At 41.3% G+C, this 20030-nt stretch overlaps 1 protein-coding gene across 3 annotated transcripts in view; it reads right to left on the reverse strand.

Annotated features, from left to right (window-relative positions):
* Window positions 1-20030, reverse strand: part of LNPK (lunapark, ER junction formation factor) — a 150909-nt gene that overhangs the window by 66643 nt on the left and 64236 nt on the right. For all 3 annotated transcript variants that reach the window (XM_077448064.1, XM_077448062.1, XM_077448063.1), the window contains exons 3-6: window positions 16108-16149; window positions 14337-14524; window positions 12005-12063; window positions 9339-9379 (exon numbers count right to left, since the gene is read on the reverse strand). In XM_077448064.1, coding sequence (XP_077304190.1) covers window positions 9339-9379; window positions 12005-12063; window positions 14337-14524; window positions 16108-16149 — 330 coding nt within the window. The remainder of the gene's footprint in view (window positions 1-9338; window positions 9380-12004; window positions 12064-14336; window positions 14525-16107; window positions 16150-20030) is intronic.

Below are 20030 nucleotides of genomic sequence, written 5' to 3' on the forward strand. Positions count from 1 at the left end.
AGGTGATCTCCCAGTGGGAGATAACTGGAAGTTAAACCCCTCCCTTATTCAGGACCCTGGGATAATTGAGGAGCTGGAGGCCTTTTTGCTGTTAATGTTAATGATACAGTAGAAATCCCCAGGCCAATTCTGTGGGAATCACATAAGGCTTTTGTAAGGGGAATATTAATAGGGATCAGAGCAGGGGGGAAAAAAAATAAAAAAAAAGAAAGAAAAGAAAATTACCATTTTATATAAAGAGATACAGGAATTCGAACAAATTACAAGACCTAAATGGTATCCCAGAGAGGAAAGAATTAACAGTAAAAAGGGAGGAGTTAGAGGAATTGTTAGAATGGGAGAGAAAACATGCTTTTCACATAGTAAAGAAAAGTATCAATGGAAATCTGAGAAATGGTTGGCCAGAATAGAAAAGGAAAAAAAAAATGTGTCCTTTATCCCTAAAATTAAAAACGATAAGGGAGAGGTGGTGTATTCATCCCCTGAAATAGCGAGCATATTCCACTCATATTATAGTTCCTTGCATAATGTGAGCCAGAGAGGGGAAAAGAGAAATGAGAGCTTGAAGCTCAAGAGTACCTGTGGGGCCTAGACCTTGCCATGGTACCCAAGGAGGAGCTTGAACAACTTGAAGCTCCGATTATGCAAGAGGAGGTAGGAAGAGCAATAAAGAACATGGCCCTGGGAAAGAGCCCAGGCCCGAAGGGTACTCAATTTTGTATTATAAAAGACTCCAAAAGATTTTGGTCCCTAAGCTATGCTACCTGAATACATTACGAGAAAGAGAAAACCTCCGGGAGGAGTCATTATTGGCTCATATAACCCTTATTTTAAAAGAAGGGAAGGATCCAGCATCCCCAGTGAGTTATAGGCCAATATCTTTGTTAAACACAGATATTAAGATCATTGCTAAAATAATAGCAGAGAGACTGAAACTGTTGTTACCAAGCTGGAGCCACAATGATCAGGTAGGGTTTGTGACAGGGAGAGAGGGGAGGGACAATTTCCTGAAGACCATGTTCTTGATACAGAGTGAGGGAGACCCCAGTTGCACTGCTGTCAATAGATGCTGAAAGAAAAGGCATTCGACAGGGTGGACTGGGGTTTTACGTCTGAAACACAAACATCTGGGTGTGGGCGAGAGGAGGCTGCGATGGATATTGGCCTTTTACCATCACCCAATGGCTAAAATTTGAATAAATGGGAACCTGTCTCCTCCCCTTCAACTATTTAATGGGACAAGGCAGGGGTGCCCTCTCGCCCCACTGCTGTTTGTAATAGCATTGGAACCTCTATTAGACGCTATCCGTAACCATCCAGATATCAGAGGGGCGAGAGTAGGGGAAAGGGAGTATATATGTGGACAACAACCCCAATAATAGAGCAGTTGAGCCGATATGGAAAATTGACTAACTTTAAAATAAAATCTGTCCAAATCCGAGATTTTGAATATAACTACACCGAGGGAGGAACAGCAGGCAAGCCGACCCAAATTCCCCTTTGTACGGTACAAGGAGGAAATGGGTTACTTGGGAATAAAGCTGACTGCATCCCTGGGGACTATGTTTAAGGCTTATATTCCAATGCTTAATACGATTAAGGAACAACTGAACATCTTGAGACAAACCCCTTCCGTGGATAGGGAGAATAAATGCATTAAAGATAAATATTTTGTCAAGGTTGATATACATTTTTCAAATGATTCCAATAACACTTCCTCAGGATTATTTTAGGAAATTAAAAACAAACAATGGCATTAAAATACATATGGGCACATAAACGTCCTAGGATCGCATATGCAACATTGGTAAAGGAAAAAAAAAAAAAAAAAAAAAAGAAGAAGATGGGGGAGTTAGCCAACCGCACCGGGCTTTAAAAAAATACTACCAGGCGATCTCTATTTCCCGGATCGCATATTGGATTCATAATAAAGAAGGGAAAAGCTGCGTAAACAGAGATATCACAAAGTAAAGTAGATATAGGGAAGATGGTTTGGATACCATCACAACATATTAGACACAAATTACTTTAAGCCAGGGAAACATTATATATTTCACCAGATGGGCAAAAAAAGAGGAAGTACTATTGCAAGATGTGAGGAAAGGAAACAGATTATACACATACGCAGAAATTACACACGAATAGGCAAATAAGCCATTTGATACGGAGGTACATACAATTACAGCATTTTACACAATCACAACCACTGCAGGGAAAAGGACACATGAGGTTAATTGAGAAATTATTTTGCTCCCCCTCAAGCTTAAATCAAAGCATATCTAAAATATATAACATTCTGATTAAGGAAGCAGAAGATGAACACCCACCCTATCTGGAAATGGGAAAAGGAAATAAGATTTTTTGTTCCTCATCTCTAAAGAAATCCGGCTTGCTTCTCCTCATGGGATGTCAGGACAGTAGAGCTGCATGATTAATCGTAATAAGATCGCGATCTCGATTCCCCCCCCTCACGATCTCAATTCTGGATGACCCGCGATTTTGATATTCCCGCCAGTTCTACATAAGCGGCACCGTGTAACGCTGACGTCAGCAACCGGAACTGATGTCAGTCATTGGAGAGCGAGATGTGGAGCAGTACACACACACACACACACACACACACACACACACACACACACCTGGAGTGGAACTGGAAGTCATGATGCCTGGGCGTACGGTACCCTCACTGTGGCCGGGAAATGAACACAGCACAGCAGTGTGTGCAGGCCGCGGAACTGATTTCCAATTCGAACACGTGAGTGAGATTCCTCCTTCCACCACATGTATATTCATGTATTGTGTGAGCCTGTGTGTGAGTGATTGAGCTGAGCGAGGAGTGGACCACTGCCCCTTATGATTATTATTACCACAGAAGCAAGCACAGTTACACTCACTGTCACAGTGACATTCTGAGTCAGCTACGCTACCCCATATTATGAATATTACCACAGTGACTCTGACTGAGTCAGCTTAGCTACCCCCAACTACCCCCATATTATGAATATTACCACATTTAGCTAGTGTGACCCAGAGAGACTCAGTCTGGGCCTCTGGGGGGGGTAGCTGACTGACTGTGATAATATTTATAATATGGGTACAGTAGCTGACTAAGACTGTCACTGTGACTGACTGTGGTAATATTCATAATATGAGTACTACTAGTACTAGGCTAGCTGACTCAGACCGTGGTAATATTCATAATATATTAAAGGGACAGTGGTTGTTGCCAGTATTTTAAGTCCACTCCAAACATGCCCCTCTTTAATAGCCTAGCCTGTCCGACTCATCTGCAAGCAGTTTGGGGCCCAGCCATGACAGCACCAGGGTGTGACTTAAAATAAACAAAAAATAAAAAACAGTTTGTTGCCTTTTAAATATCAGTGCAATAGTGCATGCACGTGCAATGTGCATATAGCTAGCTGCAACTGAAGACCGTGTTTTCAATCTAAGGCAAATGACAGTGTGCGCTCTCAATTTGTTTTCTCTAGGTACATGCAACAAGAACATTGTCAACAGATCTGTCTGCTTCCATCCACCATATCACACCCAGTTAAATATAACGGAAAGAGAGAGCTGCAACAGCACCTTAGCAATTTAGAGAATATACACAGGACTCTTTAGCCCAGATGGGGTCTTCTGTATCAGCACAATCACTGGGGGTGTCTGCCTGGCACCTGCAGTGCCTGGCCATAGAAAAATGAGTGAGGCAGAGGCCGGTGCAGACAATGCAGACAGTGCAGAGGCTGCCGCAAGCACGGACTCAGAGGTCGAGTAATGCGCAAGTGAGTCTGATAAAATTAAAAACCCAGATGTTTTTGTTCCAAAAAGAGGAGCTTATTCCCAAGTGTGGCCTTATTTCGGATTCAAACCAGACGACACTCAGCAAACCATCTACTGCAAGCAATGTTTAGCCGTTGCTTGTGCACCAAAGGGTAACACCACCAATCTGTTTAATCATCTGAAACGTAATCACATACAAGAATATGAGATGGTAGGAAAAAAAGAATACTGCTCAATCACAAAATACCTGCAAGCAAACGAAACAAACGTCAATTAAAGGAACATTATTTAATGCAACACCGTACCTGACAAAATCTCTCAAGCGCAAAGAAATAACAGAAGCAATCACATTTCACCTGGCTGAAGATATGGCTCCCATGACCACTGTTGAAAAAGAGGGGTTTAAAAAACGAATTCAAACCCTTGATAAGCGCTTTCAATTGCCCTTCACGTACTTATTTTTCACGTGTTGCAATCCCTGGTCTGTACGTCAAATGTCGTGAAAGACTGAATTGCAAGATGTAGTTAATTTTGCAGCAACTTCAGATTTATGGTCCAGCAGAGCAATGGAACCATACATGAGTTTAACAATCCATTTCATTAATGACGATTTTGAGATGACAAGTCCGTGCCTACAAACCCCACCTCCCCGAGGACCACACTGGCAAAGCTTTGGCGCAGGGATTAAAGGATGCTCTCATCAACTGGAAATTGGAGGAGAAGAATCTTGTGTGCATCACTACAGACAACGGAAGCAACATTGTAAAGGCCATATCCATAAATCACTGGACACGATTGCAGTGTTTTGGCCATAGGCTTCATCTCGCAATAGAGAATGCAATGAAGGACCCACGAATTCAGCGTGCTATGGGTTTGTGCAAAAAGCTTGTCGGGTGTTTTAGTTATAGTTGGAGGAAAGAGGGAGCTTTCTGAGGCACAAAAACAACTCGGTTTACCAGACCACAAGCTCAAGACAGAGTGCCCAACAAGGTGGGGATCTAGGCAGGCTATGGTGAGGAGGATACTTGAGCAACAAGCTGAAATCACCCATGTCCTCTCTTCTGACCGCAAGGCTAGGCACCTCTGGCCAACATGGCAAGACCTAGAGATCCTGGAGGCTGTGGACAAGACTCTCACCCCACTGGCAGACTTCACAGATGCTCTTTCAGGAGAGCAATATGTCAGTGTCTCTTCTGTGAAACCTGCTCTACACCTATTTCAGTCTTCTATTTTGGCTGTTAAGGAAGATGACTCTGATCTTATTTGCACAATGAAATTAAAGATAATGGGGTATCCTGGAGGAAAAATATCAGGACCAAAAAAAACACAAGACCTTCGACATAGCCACAACCCTTGATCCCAGGTTTAAGATGACTTGCGTTAATGAACATAACAAAACTGCTGTCCAGAACAGACTAAAAGAGGAGATGTCAAAACTAACAGTTAAGGAAAGCCCCCCTACAACTCCTAGTGGACAATGTCATGCAAAGAAGGCTTGAAAGAGCTTGGGTAGCTTTTTCTAATCGGCAAGTGAAGGGGCACCAGATCCAGCCTCAGGCCACCAAGAACAATCCGAAAGCTTGACCTTGGAGCTACGCTCTTACCTGTTCTTAGGCAACACTGACAGTGAAGATGATCTGTTAGTCTGGTGGAAGACTCGCAAGGAGCAGTATCCGAGATTGTCTGCACTGGCCAGAAAATACCTTTGCATTCCTGCAACCAGTTCCACTTCTGAAAGGGTTTTTAGCACAGGGGGCAACATTGTCACTTGTCGCCGTTCTGCACTGAAGCCACAAAATGTGGATAGGCTCGTGTTTCTAGCTAAAAATCTTTAAATCTGTTATCTTTATCTGACATTAAAATTCCATTCAAAAACATTCAGGTAGTAGTATGATACTACCTACCTGAATGTTTTTCATTACATTGTAATTTCTTTAAAATTTGTTTGATTGAAGCCAGAGTACTACTATGGCTTATTTTAGAACAAAGGACTGTTCCCCAATCCCCCTTGGATGGGACTTTTAAGGCCACAAACACTGACTGAAGTGTGTTAGAAAATTGATTTATTTTTACATAAAAAAGAGAGAGATCACACAACATCAATGACCAATGGTTAAAGACTTAAAGCGGGATTCCACTGTCTTGATCGTTTTTGTTTTTTTTTGCATACTGACAATCATTATTATAATTAAATCTAACACTTGCTTTTTCGTTTTTTCCATCCAGCAGCATGCTGTTTTGTCATTAAAAAAGATTTTATAAAACAGTCTCCTGACGGTTGTCATTTTGCCTGTGGGCATGTGAAGCCCACAGGCATCCTCTTCCGGGAGAGTGCGCTGATAAAAGACCAGCATGCACCACCCGTTCGATTAGATCTCGCGCATGCGCAGTCAGCGCTATATCGAGCGCCGTTGTAGTGTCATATTTTGCTGCCTGTTGGAACGCACGGCGCGAGTGTTTGGAACGCATCGCGCATGCGCAGTACGCAATTTCTGGCGGCAACGTCACTTCCGCAGCATCCTGTGATAGGCAGCAAAATATGACACTACACCCTCGGTGATGCCCAAGGCATCCTGGGAAATGGTGACATACTTCTCCCAGGAGCCTTAGCGAGCCGGGCTGCCGAGGGAAGTGACGTTTTTAGCCCAGGCAATGGAAGAGGCAGATTTCGTGGGACCACCTAGCAACCAACCGCAAGAAATAGGTAAGTAAAAATTTTTTTATTATCCAATTAATTTTATTAAGACCCTTTGCTGCACATACAAGTTAGGTTATATTTTTGGTGGCAACACCACTTTAAAGGCATAACCACTAGATGTGGTATAATACTACATGTGACAAACAAAGCAAAACAAATTATCTTTTTAACCATTGATCATTGTATGTGACGATGCATCTTTATATAAAAATAAATCAATTTCTAACGCACTTCAGTGTGGCCTTAAAACTCCTTTCACACCACACCGCCCATTGCGTCGGCGGTAAAAGGCCGCTATTTTTAGCGGCGTTTTACTGCTGGATTTGCGGCGCATTTCGGCCGCTAGAGGGGCTCTTTTACCCCCGCTAGCGGAGACGAAAGGGTTAAAACCGCTGGGAATACGCCGCAATAGCAGAGTTTTGCCGGCGGTATTACAGCGCTGCCCCATTGATTTCAATGGGGAGCAGCGGTGGAGGAGCGGTAAAAACATACCGCTCCAAAGAAGCTGCTGGCAGGACTTTTTTTCTCAAGTCCTGCCAGCGCACCGCTGTAGTGTGAAAGCCCTCGGGGCTTTCACACTACACACAATGGTGCAGCTTCTTTAGGGCGGATTGCAGGCGCTATTTCTAACGCTATATCGCCTGCAAAACGCCCTGGTGTGAAAGGGGTGTTAAAGTCCCATCCAAAGGCCAAGGGGGAAGGAACAGTGCTTTGTTCTATACAATCCAGGGATGTGGCCACTACAGTACATTCACAACCTGAACCTTGGGTAGCTTTTTCAAAGTTGCACAAAGTGAAGGGGCACCAGTTGCAGCCTCAGGCTCAAAGCAACAATCCAGACTCTTGTCCTAGGATTTTACAATCTCATCTGTTCTTAGGCAACACTGTCTGACAGTGAAGATGAACTGTTACCTAAATGTTTTTTGAAGTAATTGTAATTTCTTTATTTCACATTTTGTTTTAAGCCAGTGTATTATGGCTTAAGTTATTTTAGAACAAAGGACTGTTCCCAAATCCCCCTTGGATGGGACTTTTAAGGCCACAAACAGTGATTGTTAGAAATGTTAGAAAATTGATTTATTTTTATATAAAAAGATAGATCACATCACACAACAATGATCAATGGTTAAAGGCATAAACCACTAGATGTGGTATAATATATGTGACAAACAAAGCAAAACAAATTATGATTTTTAACCATTGTTCATTATGTGAGTGATCCATCTTTATGTAAAATCTAATTTCTAATGCACTTCAGTGTTTGTGGCCTTAAAAGTCCCATCCAGGCCAAGGGGGAAGGAACAATCCTTTGTTCTATACAATCCGGTAATGTGGCCAGTGGCCACTACATTCACACCCTGAACCTTGGGTAGCTTTTTCAAAGCTGCACAAAGCGAAGGGGCACCAGTTCCAGCTTCATGCTCACAGCAACAACTATCCGAACGCTTGTCTCCTTGGATTTACACTCTTATCTGTTCTTAGGTAACACTGACAGTGACAGTGAAGATGATCTATTAGTAACGGTTACCTGAATGTTTTTTGAAGAAATTGTAATTTATTTATTTCACATTTTGTTTGATTGAAGCCAGTATTATGGCTTAAGTTATTTTAGAACAAAGAACTGTTCCCAAATCCCCCTTGGATGGAACTTTTAAGGCCACAAACACTGAAGTGCGTCAGAAAATTGATTTATTTTTACATAAACAGATAGATCATACAACAATGATCAATGGTTAAAGGCTTAAACCACTAGATGTGGTATAATACATGTGACAAACAAAGCAAAACAAATTATTCTTTTTAACCATTGACCATTATGTGAAATCAGATTTCTAATGCACGTCAGTGTTTGTTTGTGGCCTTAAAAGTCCCATCCAAGGGGGAGGAACAGTCCTTTGTATGTTCTATACAATCCAGGGATGTGGCCAGTGGCCACTACATGCAAAATCACATTCATGTGTTATCCAGTGTTATAGTGATGATCTCCCTTTTCTGTATGGCTTATTTTATTGCCATTTGGTTTGATAACTTAATGTTGTGAAAGATTGTAAATTTTTCAAATAAAACAGTTTTTTGAGAATCGTGATCTTCATTCCAAGCAAAAGAATCGCGATTCTCATTTTTCCCAGAATCGTGCAGCTCTACAGGACAGTGGTGCTATATGGACATGTGATATAAATTACTAGCAAGATGGCATTTGACCCCCCCAAAGAGCGTAAAGGGTTGGGGGGCAGAGAGCCCTCCAACCTGTTAGAGAGGCTGTGACACCCCGGGGACCTTTGCGCATCTGTGGTGGGAATGCATAAAAATACAACCGTATTGGGAGGGAATTATAAGGGCGAGCGGATTCAGAAGGACCCTTGGGAATGGCCCGTCATCACCCGATCTGATGACGGATGGAAAAAATAGCCTTTTCCTCCGTTACACTTTTTCGGATCGGAGCGGGTCAGATGTCAGCGGACATGTCACCGCTGACATCCGACGCTCCATAGAGCTCTATGGAGCACCCGTTCAGGTCCGCCTGAAAAACTGACAGGCGGGCCTGAACGGAACGTCAGTGTGAAAGGGGCCTTACTTTGTACATCTGTACACTTTGCTACTGTAAAGTACTGTTGTATTTTTGTCTTTTGAGGGAAAACAACCACTGAAATAGAAAAAAGGAACACAACTGCCTGTGCAGCAGCAGATATTGGTATGGACTCCCATTTTTTCAAGTTTTAGTAGCTCTTAGTTCAGAAGTGTGTGGAAAAAAAATAAAAAATAAAATGTATCATGAACAGTATTCTACTAACACTATAGAAGGTTTTTGATATGCAACAAACTAAACAAGATTCAAGAAAAAAAAAATAAGTCTACTTACAATCTTTTTCTTCTGTGTTTTTAACTCGTCCAGCGAGTCATCTGAAAAAACGTCAAGAATTACAACTGGATTGTCCAAATTTGTTTACAACAGTGGTAGTCAACTTATGGCATATAGAATAGGCCCAACAATGTTTTGCTTACATAATGCTGGAGAGGATTTCCAGAGACAGACATACTTGAGGCTTTTGCATGAAATTATTGTAGCCATTACATGCAATTATTATAGCCACTAGCAATAATCACTGTGTTCTCCTGGCGGGATGGCTTCCCGTCAACACTGTCTAGCGAATTTCTTTCCTGCAACCCATGGCTCCTCCACCGCTACTCCCCATTGAAATCAATGGGGCAGCGCTGTAATACCGCCGGCAAAACATCGCTATTGCCGGCGGTTTTAACCCTTTCTCTGCCGCTAGCGGGGGTAAAAGCGCCCTGCTAGCGGGCCAAATGTGCCGCAAATCCGACGGTAAAACGCTGCTAAAAATAGCGGCGTTTTACCGCTAACGCTATGGGCGGCGTGGTGTGAGAGGTCTAAAGGATGACATCAACATACTAATGCACAACATGATTTTCAGCAATGCATCCTATGGCAAAAGGTGTGTTCAAACCCTCACAGTAGAGCTGCACAATTAATCGTTAAAAAATGGTGATCTCGATTCAACCCCCCTGACTATCTCTATTGCAGAGTTTGCCGATTCTTTCATATAACAAGTTGCATCTATTAGAGACGTATATGCTCACTCAGCTGTCAAAAGAAAACATCTGGGCAGTCTGTCAAGTTTTTAACATGAAACATTGTAACGCTTCCTTCTTAGATCAAAGGGATAAACGTGTGTGTAAATAAATAAATATAAAAAAATACAGGCAGTCTCCCAAGTTTTTAACAATGTATAAATGCAGAAGTTTACCACTTAAAGTCTAAATCTTTTTCTGACACTTGTTTAAGTTAAAATTAATATTTTTTGCTAGAAAATTACTTTGAGCCCCCAAACATTATAAATATTTTAGCAGAGACCCTAGGGAATAAAATGTCAATTGTGGCAATATTTTATGTCACACTGTATTTGCCCAGCGGTCTTTCAAACACAATTTTTTGGGAAAAAATACACTTCAATGAATAAAAGAAAAAACCTAAAACAGTAAAGTTGGCACAATTTTTATGTTTTAATGTGAGAATCGCGATAGTCTAAGCAAAAACATTGTGATTCTCATTTTAGACAGAATTGTGCAGCTCTACCTCAGTTTGTCAAAACCTAAAGACCTCAAATCAATCTCCAACTTTGATGGCATGTGCATGATACTCTCGCAAAAGGTCCATAGGGTAGGGTATTTTCCCAAAACACATTGGGTGTTTTCTTTACCAATAAATTCTGGAACCAAAATGTTTGAATTTTCATTTAAAGGCAAGAACTTGAAGCCTGAGGCAACAGCACACTGCCAGTTATCTCCAGGCAGGACTGCTTTTAGAAACCGTGGGGCCCGGTACAGTCTACCTGACACGCTCTCCATCCTGGAGCTATCCCCTGTACCAGCTGGTGGGAGGAAAAGGAGTAGCCAACAGCACTGCAGGAGGGGAACATAGGATAGCAGGGGGAAGGAGTCCATCTACAGGATTTGTGTGGAGGGGGTATTTACTAGAACAGATCCCCTGTAGTTCCCCCCTGCAGCAACTGAAAGCTGGTGGGAGGCAGAGGAAATGAAGCCAACAGGGCAAAGGGGAATCTGATCATGGACAGGAGGGGGTGATAGGCATGGAGGGGGGCAATTACAGGAACCAATGCCATGTATGCCTCTCCCTACAACAGCTGAAAGCCAGTGGGAGGAGGAGAAGCCAGCTTTCAGCTGCTGCAGGGAGGCCCACACAGGGGATTGGTTCCTGTAATTTCCCCCTGCTGCGCCAGTCACTCCCTCCTTTCCAGGATCCGAGTGCCTTGTCCCCGTGCTGAACTGATGGGGCCTGGGCCCTGCACAGGAGGACCAGTGGTACCCTCTTTATCAGTGGCCCTGTCTCCAGGAGTTGCGAAGCCCAGGACCATGGACCCATATAAAGTCAGCAGCTACAAAAATGTAGCTGCTGACTTATTAAAATCGGACACTCGGTCCAGTAAAGCAGGCGAACGAAGCCTGCTCCTCTCTGTGCTTCACAGCTGGGCAAGCACTGTGCATGCTGCGCACTGACTGGCCGGGCAATCATCTGGGACCTGTGACTTGTCCCAGATGACTGCGGAGAGGGAGGGGGAAGAGGTGATCTTCATTCCGGCGCTGCGTGCCCTGGGAGACAGTGTCAGGTTACAAGTTTAGTGTGAGTCTGTCAATAGAGCTAAAAAGGTAAGGATAAGCCAACATCCCTCTCATTAACATACAATGGAGATGCTCAGCGCCTCAATATTTAACAATTTGTTAAAACTGAAAATGTTCAAATCTAGTGTACAACTGATAATTAAATCAGTCAGCACAAAGCAGACAGGGTTAATGGCAAACAGCTGCCCCCTACCCCTATTAAAATAAACAAATGACAGAAAAAAAAAAGTTCTAGAAAAATGCATCTAAGAAGGCAAGCTGCAATTTTATTAACGCTAGGTGAATGGCAACATGCAACAAATATAAAAGTAGGCATTATCTCAAATCTGCTGTAAAAGTGGAAGAAAAAAAAAACAAACAACTTACTATTTCTTTCGGTACGTCTGGCAAACCATACAATGAGCATCGTTCTTGCACCCCATATTCTGTTAAAAATGTTGATGGGCAGATAGAAAGAAAAAAAAAAAAAAATAAATAAAATATGTGTTCATAAGGCAAAAGATATTGGTTTTTATGTAAAAATGGCATTCAAAAAAAATCCCAAAACATTTTCTGAAAGCAGACTAGAGAATTAAAAACATTGTTACAAAAGCAGGGAGTAAAAACCAGCACATTGCTTAGTAAAAACAGTACACACAGTTAACCCTTTGATTAATCCCTAAATGTTAACCTTTTCCCAGCCAGTACAGCGACAGTGTATATAACGGAATCATTGCCACTGGTGATGTCAGTGTCAGTTCCCACAAAGTATCAAGTGTCTGCCCGCCACACATCACAGTTCCACTAGAAGTCCCTCAACACAGCCATTACTATGTGTGAGTATATATATTGTAAAGTATTGGGACACCTGCCTTTACACGCACATGAACATAACGGCATCCCAGTCACACTCAGTAGGGTTCAATACCACCCTTTGCAGCTATCACAGCTTCAACTCTTCTTGGAAAACTGACCACAAGGTTCAGGAGTATGTCTATGGGAATGTTTGATCATTCTTCCAGAAGCGCATTTGTGAGGTCAGGCATTGATGTGGACAAGAAGGTCTGGCTCGCAGTGTCTGCTCCATTTCATCCCAAAGGTGTTCTATTTGGTTGAGGTCAGGACTCTGCAGTCAAGTTCCTCCACCCCAAACATGCTCATCCAATACATGTATTACTTAAGTTTCTCTTATAAACTTTTGCAAATCTTTCTTCATTCAAATTTAGGCCAAAATGTGGTCTACTACATTACTTTGATAAAAATAACTCAAATCCGTTCTGAACGTTAGAGAGACTACAAACCATGGTATATAAATTTTAAAATGAATGAATCCTGATGTACTGAAGGCCTATCATTTCTTGAGCCCCTAAAATGCCAGGACAGTACAAATACCTTCCAAAATTACCCCTTTTTGACAATTAAAAGCAGTCTGAGGTATTAATGGACATTGAGAATTATTTCTGAAGTTTGAATTTATTTTCCAAAAAATTGCATTTAGGGTTTTTTCCCCACTTTTTTTCTTCACACGCAGTTATTGCTTCACTTTTATATGCAATAGATAACGATCATGAATGACTTTCCATTAAAAGGGGCAGGGAGGATAATGACAAATTGCCTCCTCACCATTTGTCAAATCTAGTTTTAGGATCGTTCACTCCAGGTGCGTTGATCAGAACGCAAAGGGCACATAAAAACAAACAACTGTTTTCCATGTACCTTGTTCATATACAGTATATGCGCGTCTGCAACTTTTATGCAGTGCAGCACACATTACCATATGGCAACACACTGTTTATACAGTTAAATGAAATGCAATTGTGATATTTCAATAAAATTGTAACAAGGAATCACAACACCCAACAGCGCACACTGGTGGGCTTGTCTTCTACTTGACTATAGTGAGTGCCTGGCTGCTTTGAATGGGCCCTAAAAAGGGGGAAAAAAACTGATGTGATTTCAGTGACGTATGAATATTGCAGATTAATTTCTCCACAATGCCTATATCAAAAAGGTAAAATCGACAAATTAATGAGAAACAAAGGTTTTCTATAGTGTCATATGAAATATCAGTTCCACACCTATAAAATTTACATTTTTGAACATTTTGATTTAAAAATATTGCGAGGCAATAAAAAGTAAAAAAGCACAACATACTATGAACAGTCCAATATCCTCTATACTTTTTCTAACCCTGGCTTTGCAAATATGATACTGCAAGACTATTATTCCCTGCAACTGATGCAGCAAGATTACCTAACATTTGTTAAAATGCATCATAAATTTCATGTGTCCACTAAAGCTGGCATACACTGAGAAACCAGATCACCCGACATGTCTTTTTTATGGCCATCAGTTTGATCTGCAACAGACTTGAAAATTACAGGATAAAATCACACACAGTAAAGGGGCCAACTCAAAGACGCAGCCATCAAATAACTACACTTTTTAATCTCACTGTACAATAACCTGTACATTGCATTTAGTTACATGTCCGATATCTGTTGGCAGAAAGTGCAGCATGGCACATACAAGGATTACCAGCAGAGAAAGTATAAGCTGCTGGCCAAACTGGCCTCTGCATAGACCATATACATTAACGTCTCATTTGCAATGCAAATGAAAGGTTTTTTTTCCTTAGTAAAAATGTCTTAATTTGCAAGTGGTGGTTTGTCATTGCAAAAAATAAAAAAAAACAGATTAAAGACAAACAAAAACTTACAATGCTGGAACAAGCAGAAATGGAATAAGAACCAGGAATCTTGCTGGCAATCCATCAGGAAGGTGCCAGTTATAAACAACTATGCAAGTTGCAAGGTACAAAATGGTTGAATAAAGAAGCAGCCTTCCAACCCAAATCTTCCTCAGCTTCTGATTTTTATCCTGAAACTCTTCCAGGGACTGGATTTCCTAAAAGGAAAGATTTTGAACTATAAAAATACAACATCTACCAGCTCCAAACAATCTTGTACGATGTGAAAACCTTTAGCTGCAAAAAGACAGAACAAGCATAAAGACCATTTGCAAGAAAATAGATCTATCCATCCATCTAAAGTTAGCTATAGATATAGATCGCAACTGGCACAGTCTCCAATAGTAACCAAATAAAATTGTGACAAGCTTCATCACAAAAATTTGGATTTTTCCTTAAGTGGTTGTAAACCGCAAACATGAAACATGAACAAAGTATATCCCCATATAGTGTGTACTTGTCTCAGTTAAGGGTACCAAGTGTCACTTATCTGCTGCCTTGTTCCTCTATTAGCATGAATAAATTCTGACAAGTTTTCCTGACACCAAGAGAAAAATGGTGACAGGTGGGAGCACCAGCTGACTGACAGCCTCAGCTCTGTTCCTGTGAGCTATGTGAAGGGGGGTTTGTCCCTTCCCTCCAATCAGCTGTCACTGAGCTCTGCAGAATGTCATTTCAGCTCCCATCCCCAGCTTTCTGACAAGTTGTATAAATTCTGCACTTTGATTAGCTTTATAGAACAGAAAACTGCAGCTAAAAAGGTACAAGTTATGTAGGAGATTTGTTTCAGCTCTGTGCATCACCTAAGGCTAGTCGTTTCACTGGGTAGAATGTAAGGGTTTACAACCACGTTAAGGTCACCGATTTATAGGACGCAAAGATAAAAGTTCACCCTAACTTAAGAGAACTTTCTTATCCATGCAAAAATACATGGCCAATCACACAGTAAATAAAACTTGTGCTTTGTAAGTATGGAGGTTGCCGATGCTAACTTTTTTTTATTAAACATGGTTCCGGTTATGGATATTGATGCAATATCTTTGGTGCTCTCCAAGTCATTGATTTTAATAAAGTATATAGATCAGTTTTTCACTTCACTGACATTCTGCTTACTTGTGCTGGGTCACTGACATCCAAGCAACTAGTATTACCCAGTAGTAAGGTAGCTACTGTACATATGTTTCACAATACAAGATGAGAGCGAGTGTCACCATTTTTCCATTGTGATGCTCCCACAATATATGTACATGCCATACAGAGACTAGCACATGTGTTAGGATCTGGGATTATTGGGGAGAGGGAGATAGATATACATATACACATTATATATATATATATATATATATATATATATATATATATATATATATATATATATATATATATATATACACACATATACACACACATACATATATACATATACACACACACACACAAATATATACACACATACATACATGTACACACACATACACATTTCTTATTGCATTAAATCTATAGTGCAATCTCTTTGCTTTATCTAGTAAATTTTTGTTAGATCTAGATCTGATGGAGCAATTAACCCTTGAAGTGCAAGCACAGCCCCATTGCAAGGGATATTTTTTTAGTTGCCTGGAGCTGGATTTTAAATGTTTGTAATAAAAGCAGAAAACCAGTTTAACACAGAATTGTATTTCCTTATGAAATATCACTTTAGTACATACATCTATAATGAATTTTCAGTGAAAAGAAACCTTACCTTTTCCATTTTTTCCAAAACTTCAACCGTGGAGGGTTTTGCCTGTTAATTGTAAAATGGAAAGTCAATAAAAGTAGAGGGGGAGGGAAGGTGACTGCCATACACAGAGAACCAAAATAAACGGCCATTCATTTGACCATCACCCATCCACCCCCCCTTTAGTCCTCATTCACACTGGACATTGAGCCCATGTGCGTCCAATCCTGGTGTTTTAGTGTGACCAGGAGGGCACAAGTGCAGCATCCAGTCCCTCTGACTATGTGGCACATAAATAAGCTGCAGCTGGATTGGGCTAAATGGCATATAAAGTGCTACTCACATTTAAGTTCAGTTCACACTGCCATGACCTGAAAGTTGTAAGACTTACAGTGTGACTTTATACTTTACTTATATATATCCCACAGTTAACAGTGCATGTTAGAGAACAAAGTAAGCCATGAGGTCCAAGGAAGTGTCTGTAGCCCTCAGAGACAGGATTGTATCTAGGCAAAAATCTGTGGAAGGGTACAGAAACATTTCTGCAGCATTGAAGGTCCCAATGAGCAGTGGCCTCCACCATCCATAAATGGTAGTTTGAAACCAACAGGACTCTTCCTAGAGCGAGCCACCCTCAGCGATCAGAGGGAGAAGGGCCTTACTCGGGGAGGTGACCAAGAACCTTCCAGAAGAACCACCATCCCTGCAGCACTCTACAATACAGGCCTGATTGGTGGAGTGGCCAGACAAAGCCACTCCTCAGTAAAAAGGCACATGGCAGCCCACCTGGAGGACTCTGACCATGAGAAACAAAAAATTCTCTGGTCTGATGAAACAAAGATTGAACTCTTTGGCCTGAATGGCAAGAATCATGTCTGGAGGAAACCACCTAATGGTTTACTCTGTCTGTTCACTTGCACCAAGAACCTAGGCCATAAAAACATTGGTTTACCTTTCGCTGACCATTTTTCTTCTTCAATCGGTTAACCACCATACAAATCCTACCCAGAGTTGATCAGTTCCATATTCTAACATTTTAACCTGTTACATGCCTGTCACATTCTTATGACTCGCTTGTTATTACTGTATTATTCCTTAACTTGTTTAATGGCTGTCAGTCCCAGAGACAGCCCACTGCTCTTCCATTTTTTCCTCAAGTGCCCCACCTAGTTGTTTGGACACTATGGACCAACAGTACCCACCAGCTGGTGAGTTATTAGTCACCACCCCTTGGATACTTGCTCCAATTCGGAGCCATTTTTTTCTATTTTTTATTTTTCTATTCTACATTTCTATACATTTTTTTCTCTCTCGAGATAACTTATTTTATTCCATTTTGACTGTTCCCCCTCCCTAACCTTTCCCTATCCCATACCCCTCCCTGCATTCTTTCACTTCAGATTACACCATAACATTATGGTACTCACGACCCTAAATCCTAGTCTCGAAAGATGGCCTCTCTGAACGTATTAACACTTAATGTTCAAGGTCTTAACTCCCCTCCTAAATGCAGAAAAGTTTTACGCTCTCTCTCCAAACTTATGTGGTTTGCTTCCAGGAAACTCATGTCACAGCACCGTCCTCTCCCAAATTTTTTAGCATTACTTACCTTTGGGTATACACAGCCTTGGCTGACCAAACAAAAAGAGGTGTACTGATTGAGTTTCTTACGGAGGGTAAATGTAGTTTTGCAATGGAAAGCAAAGACCCTGAAGGGTGATACCCAATGCCTTCTGTTAGACAGCGATGTTACAATTGTCTCCTCCTACCCCCCTAATAGAAACACAATATCATTTCCATCTCATTATCTGTAATAGAAACCCAGAAAACAGGCACCCTCATTCTGGGGGGGGGGGGGGAATGGGAAGATTCCAACCTAACATTGTACCCTTTCCTGGAACAATCCCCAACTCCGATTGCCCACGCCTTAACTTCTCAACCAATATTCCCTCATTGACTCATGGCGGGAACAACAGCCAGCTAGACGTCAATATACCCCTTATTCCCATCCCCACAATTTTCCAGAATAGATCATTTCTGAGCGTGGGCACCTCAGCACTCATCTTAGATTCACTTAATCCTTGCTCTTGGTCTGACCATAATGTGGTCTCGACTACCTTCTCATCATTAATCCCACGGCCCAAACTCCGTACCTGGTACATTAATGACAGTTTGCTAATCCTACCTATTGTCAGGATGTTGAAAAGGTTATCAAAAATTATCTGGTTGATAATAAAGCCACTGATAGAGACCCGCTGGGAAGCACTCAAGCCTCAGACGTATCTATCAGTCAAGCATCTCACCATCGTAAGCGAAATGATTAGAGGATGCTTTTTATTTGGCTTCAGAGAATTTTCAAACACCACCCTCTTCATCCAATACAATTTTGTATGATAAAAGCACATTTGGAACTCGATCTTTTCTTGACGTAGTCAGCCAAAAAGATTCTCCATAAGTCTAAACATGTTTTCTATATGAAAGCAAACAAACCAGATACCTTTTTAGTCTTGGCTCTACGTAATGCGGCCTACAGTCCGAAACATGTCCGCTTAAAATTATCCAAAGATATTTACACCAGTAACCTGCTAAAAATCCTACAGGAATTCAAAAGAAAACTAAACTATATAGAAACAATATTGAGTTTGACCAATCTAAACTAGATAAACTTGTCCGCAATTTAATCCCCCCACCCTCTCCTCATCCCATCGGGAATCCCTAAAACATCCCATCAGACATTGGGATTCAGAACACTAAGGTCACTGACACCTTGCAAACGCCTTGGCACCGATGGCTTATCCGCCACCTATTATACACACTTTGCAACATTGTTATCCCCTCTCATGGTTGCAGCCTTTAAATTCCCTCCAAGTTCACTCATTCCGTACAGAATCACTCACAGCCTCTACATCTATGATTCCAAAACCAAATACATATACTATATCTTGCTCAAACTACAGACCAATATCAATACTCAATATAGACATTAAAATATTAGCCAAAATTCTCACTACCCATCTCCATCCTATTATTGGTATCCTGATAAAAAAGATCAAACTGGGTTAATCCCCTCTAGACAAGCGGGTGGCAATATCCGCTGAGCTATACTCCTAGCTCATGCAGCATGAACACGCCGCATCCCTGCCCATTTCCTCTCTCTGGATATCAGAAAGCAGTTTTATTCATTATCCTGGTCCTATCTATATTCTATGCTTCGACATTGGAGGTTTTGGTACCCATTTCCTAAGGTGGATTGCCATCCTAAATCACCACCATCCTAAAGCTTATTTATCCTACTCCGGTTATTGCGCCAATGCCTTTGCCATTGAGGAACCCGACAGGGTTGCCCCCTATACTCTTTGCGCTAGCAATTGAACCCCTAGCCCACCAGTCTAACCAGGATATTAAAGTTCCATAGCTTGGAGGCCATCACCATAAAATATGCATGTTTGAAGATGATATTTCTGACATCCCCTTTATCATCATCACCGACACTGATGGATATCCTTTCTAAATTTGGACAAATATCGGGCTTAAACAAACCCACAAAAATCCAAAGCCTTAAACATATCGATCCCATCTGCTCTTCAAAACCAACTACACGATTTCGTCCCATTTGCCTGGTCCACGACACATCTCATACTAACAGCAAACCCAAAGGATCTCTATGCAATGAATTATCCTCATTTATTAACTCGAATTTCTAAACTCCTTACAACCTGTTCATACTTGCCATTGGCTTGGATGGGTAGGCTATCAAAAGGTCTATCCTTCCTAAAATTTCTCTAACTGTTTAGAGTACCAGTAACGATTCCTTCACATTACCCATGTTATAACAAAGCCATACAATTTGGAACAAACCCAAATATTACTACGCAGCTAAATTGGCACAACTCCCCAAATACCATGCTACTACGGAAACTCCACTATGTGTAGCTATAGACTCAGTT

This window comes from Lithobates pipiens, unplaced genomic scaffold (assembly GCF_037356315.1).
Source record: "Lithobates pipiens isolate NorthernLeopardFrog02 unplaced genomic scaffold, aLitPip1_a1.2 Scaffold_22, whole genome shotgun sequence".
In the NCBI taxonomy this organism is placed as follows: Eukaryota; Metazoa; Chordata; class Amphibia; order Anura; family Ranidae; genus Lithobates; species Lithobates pipiens.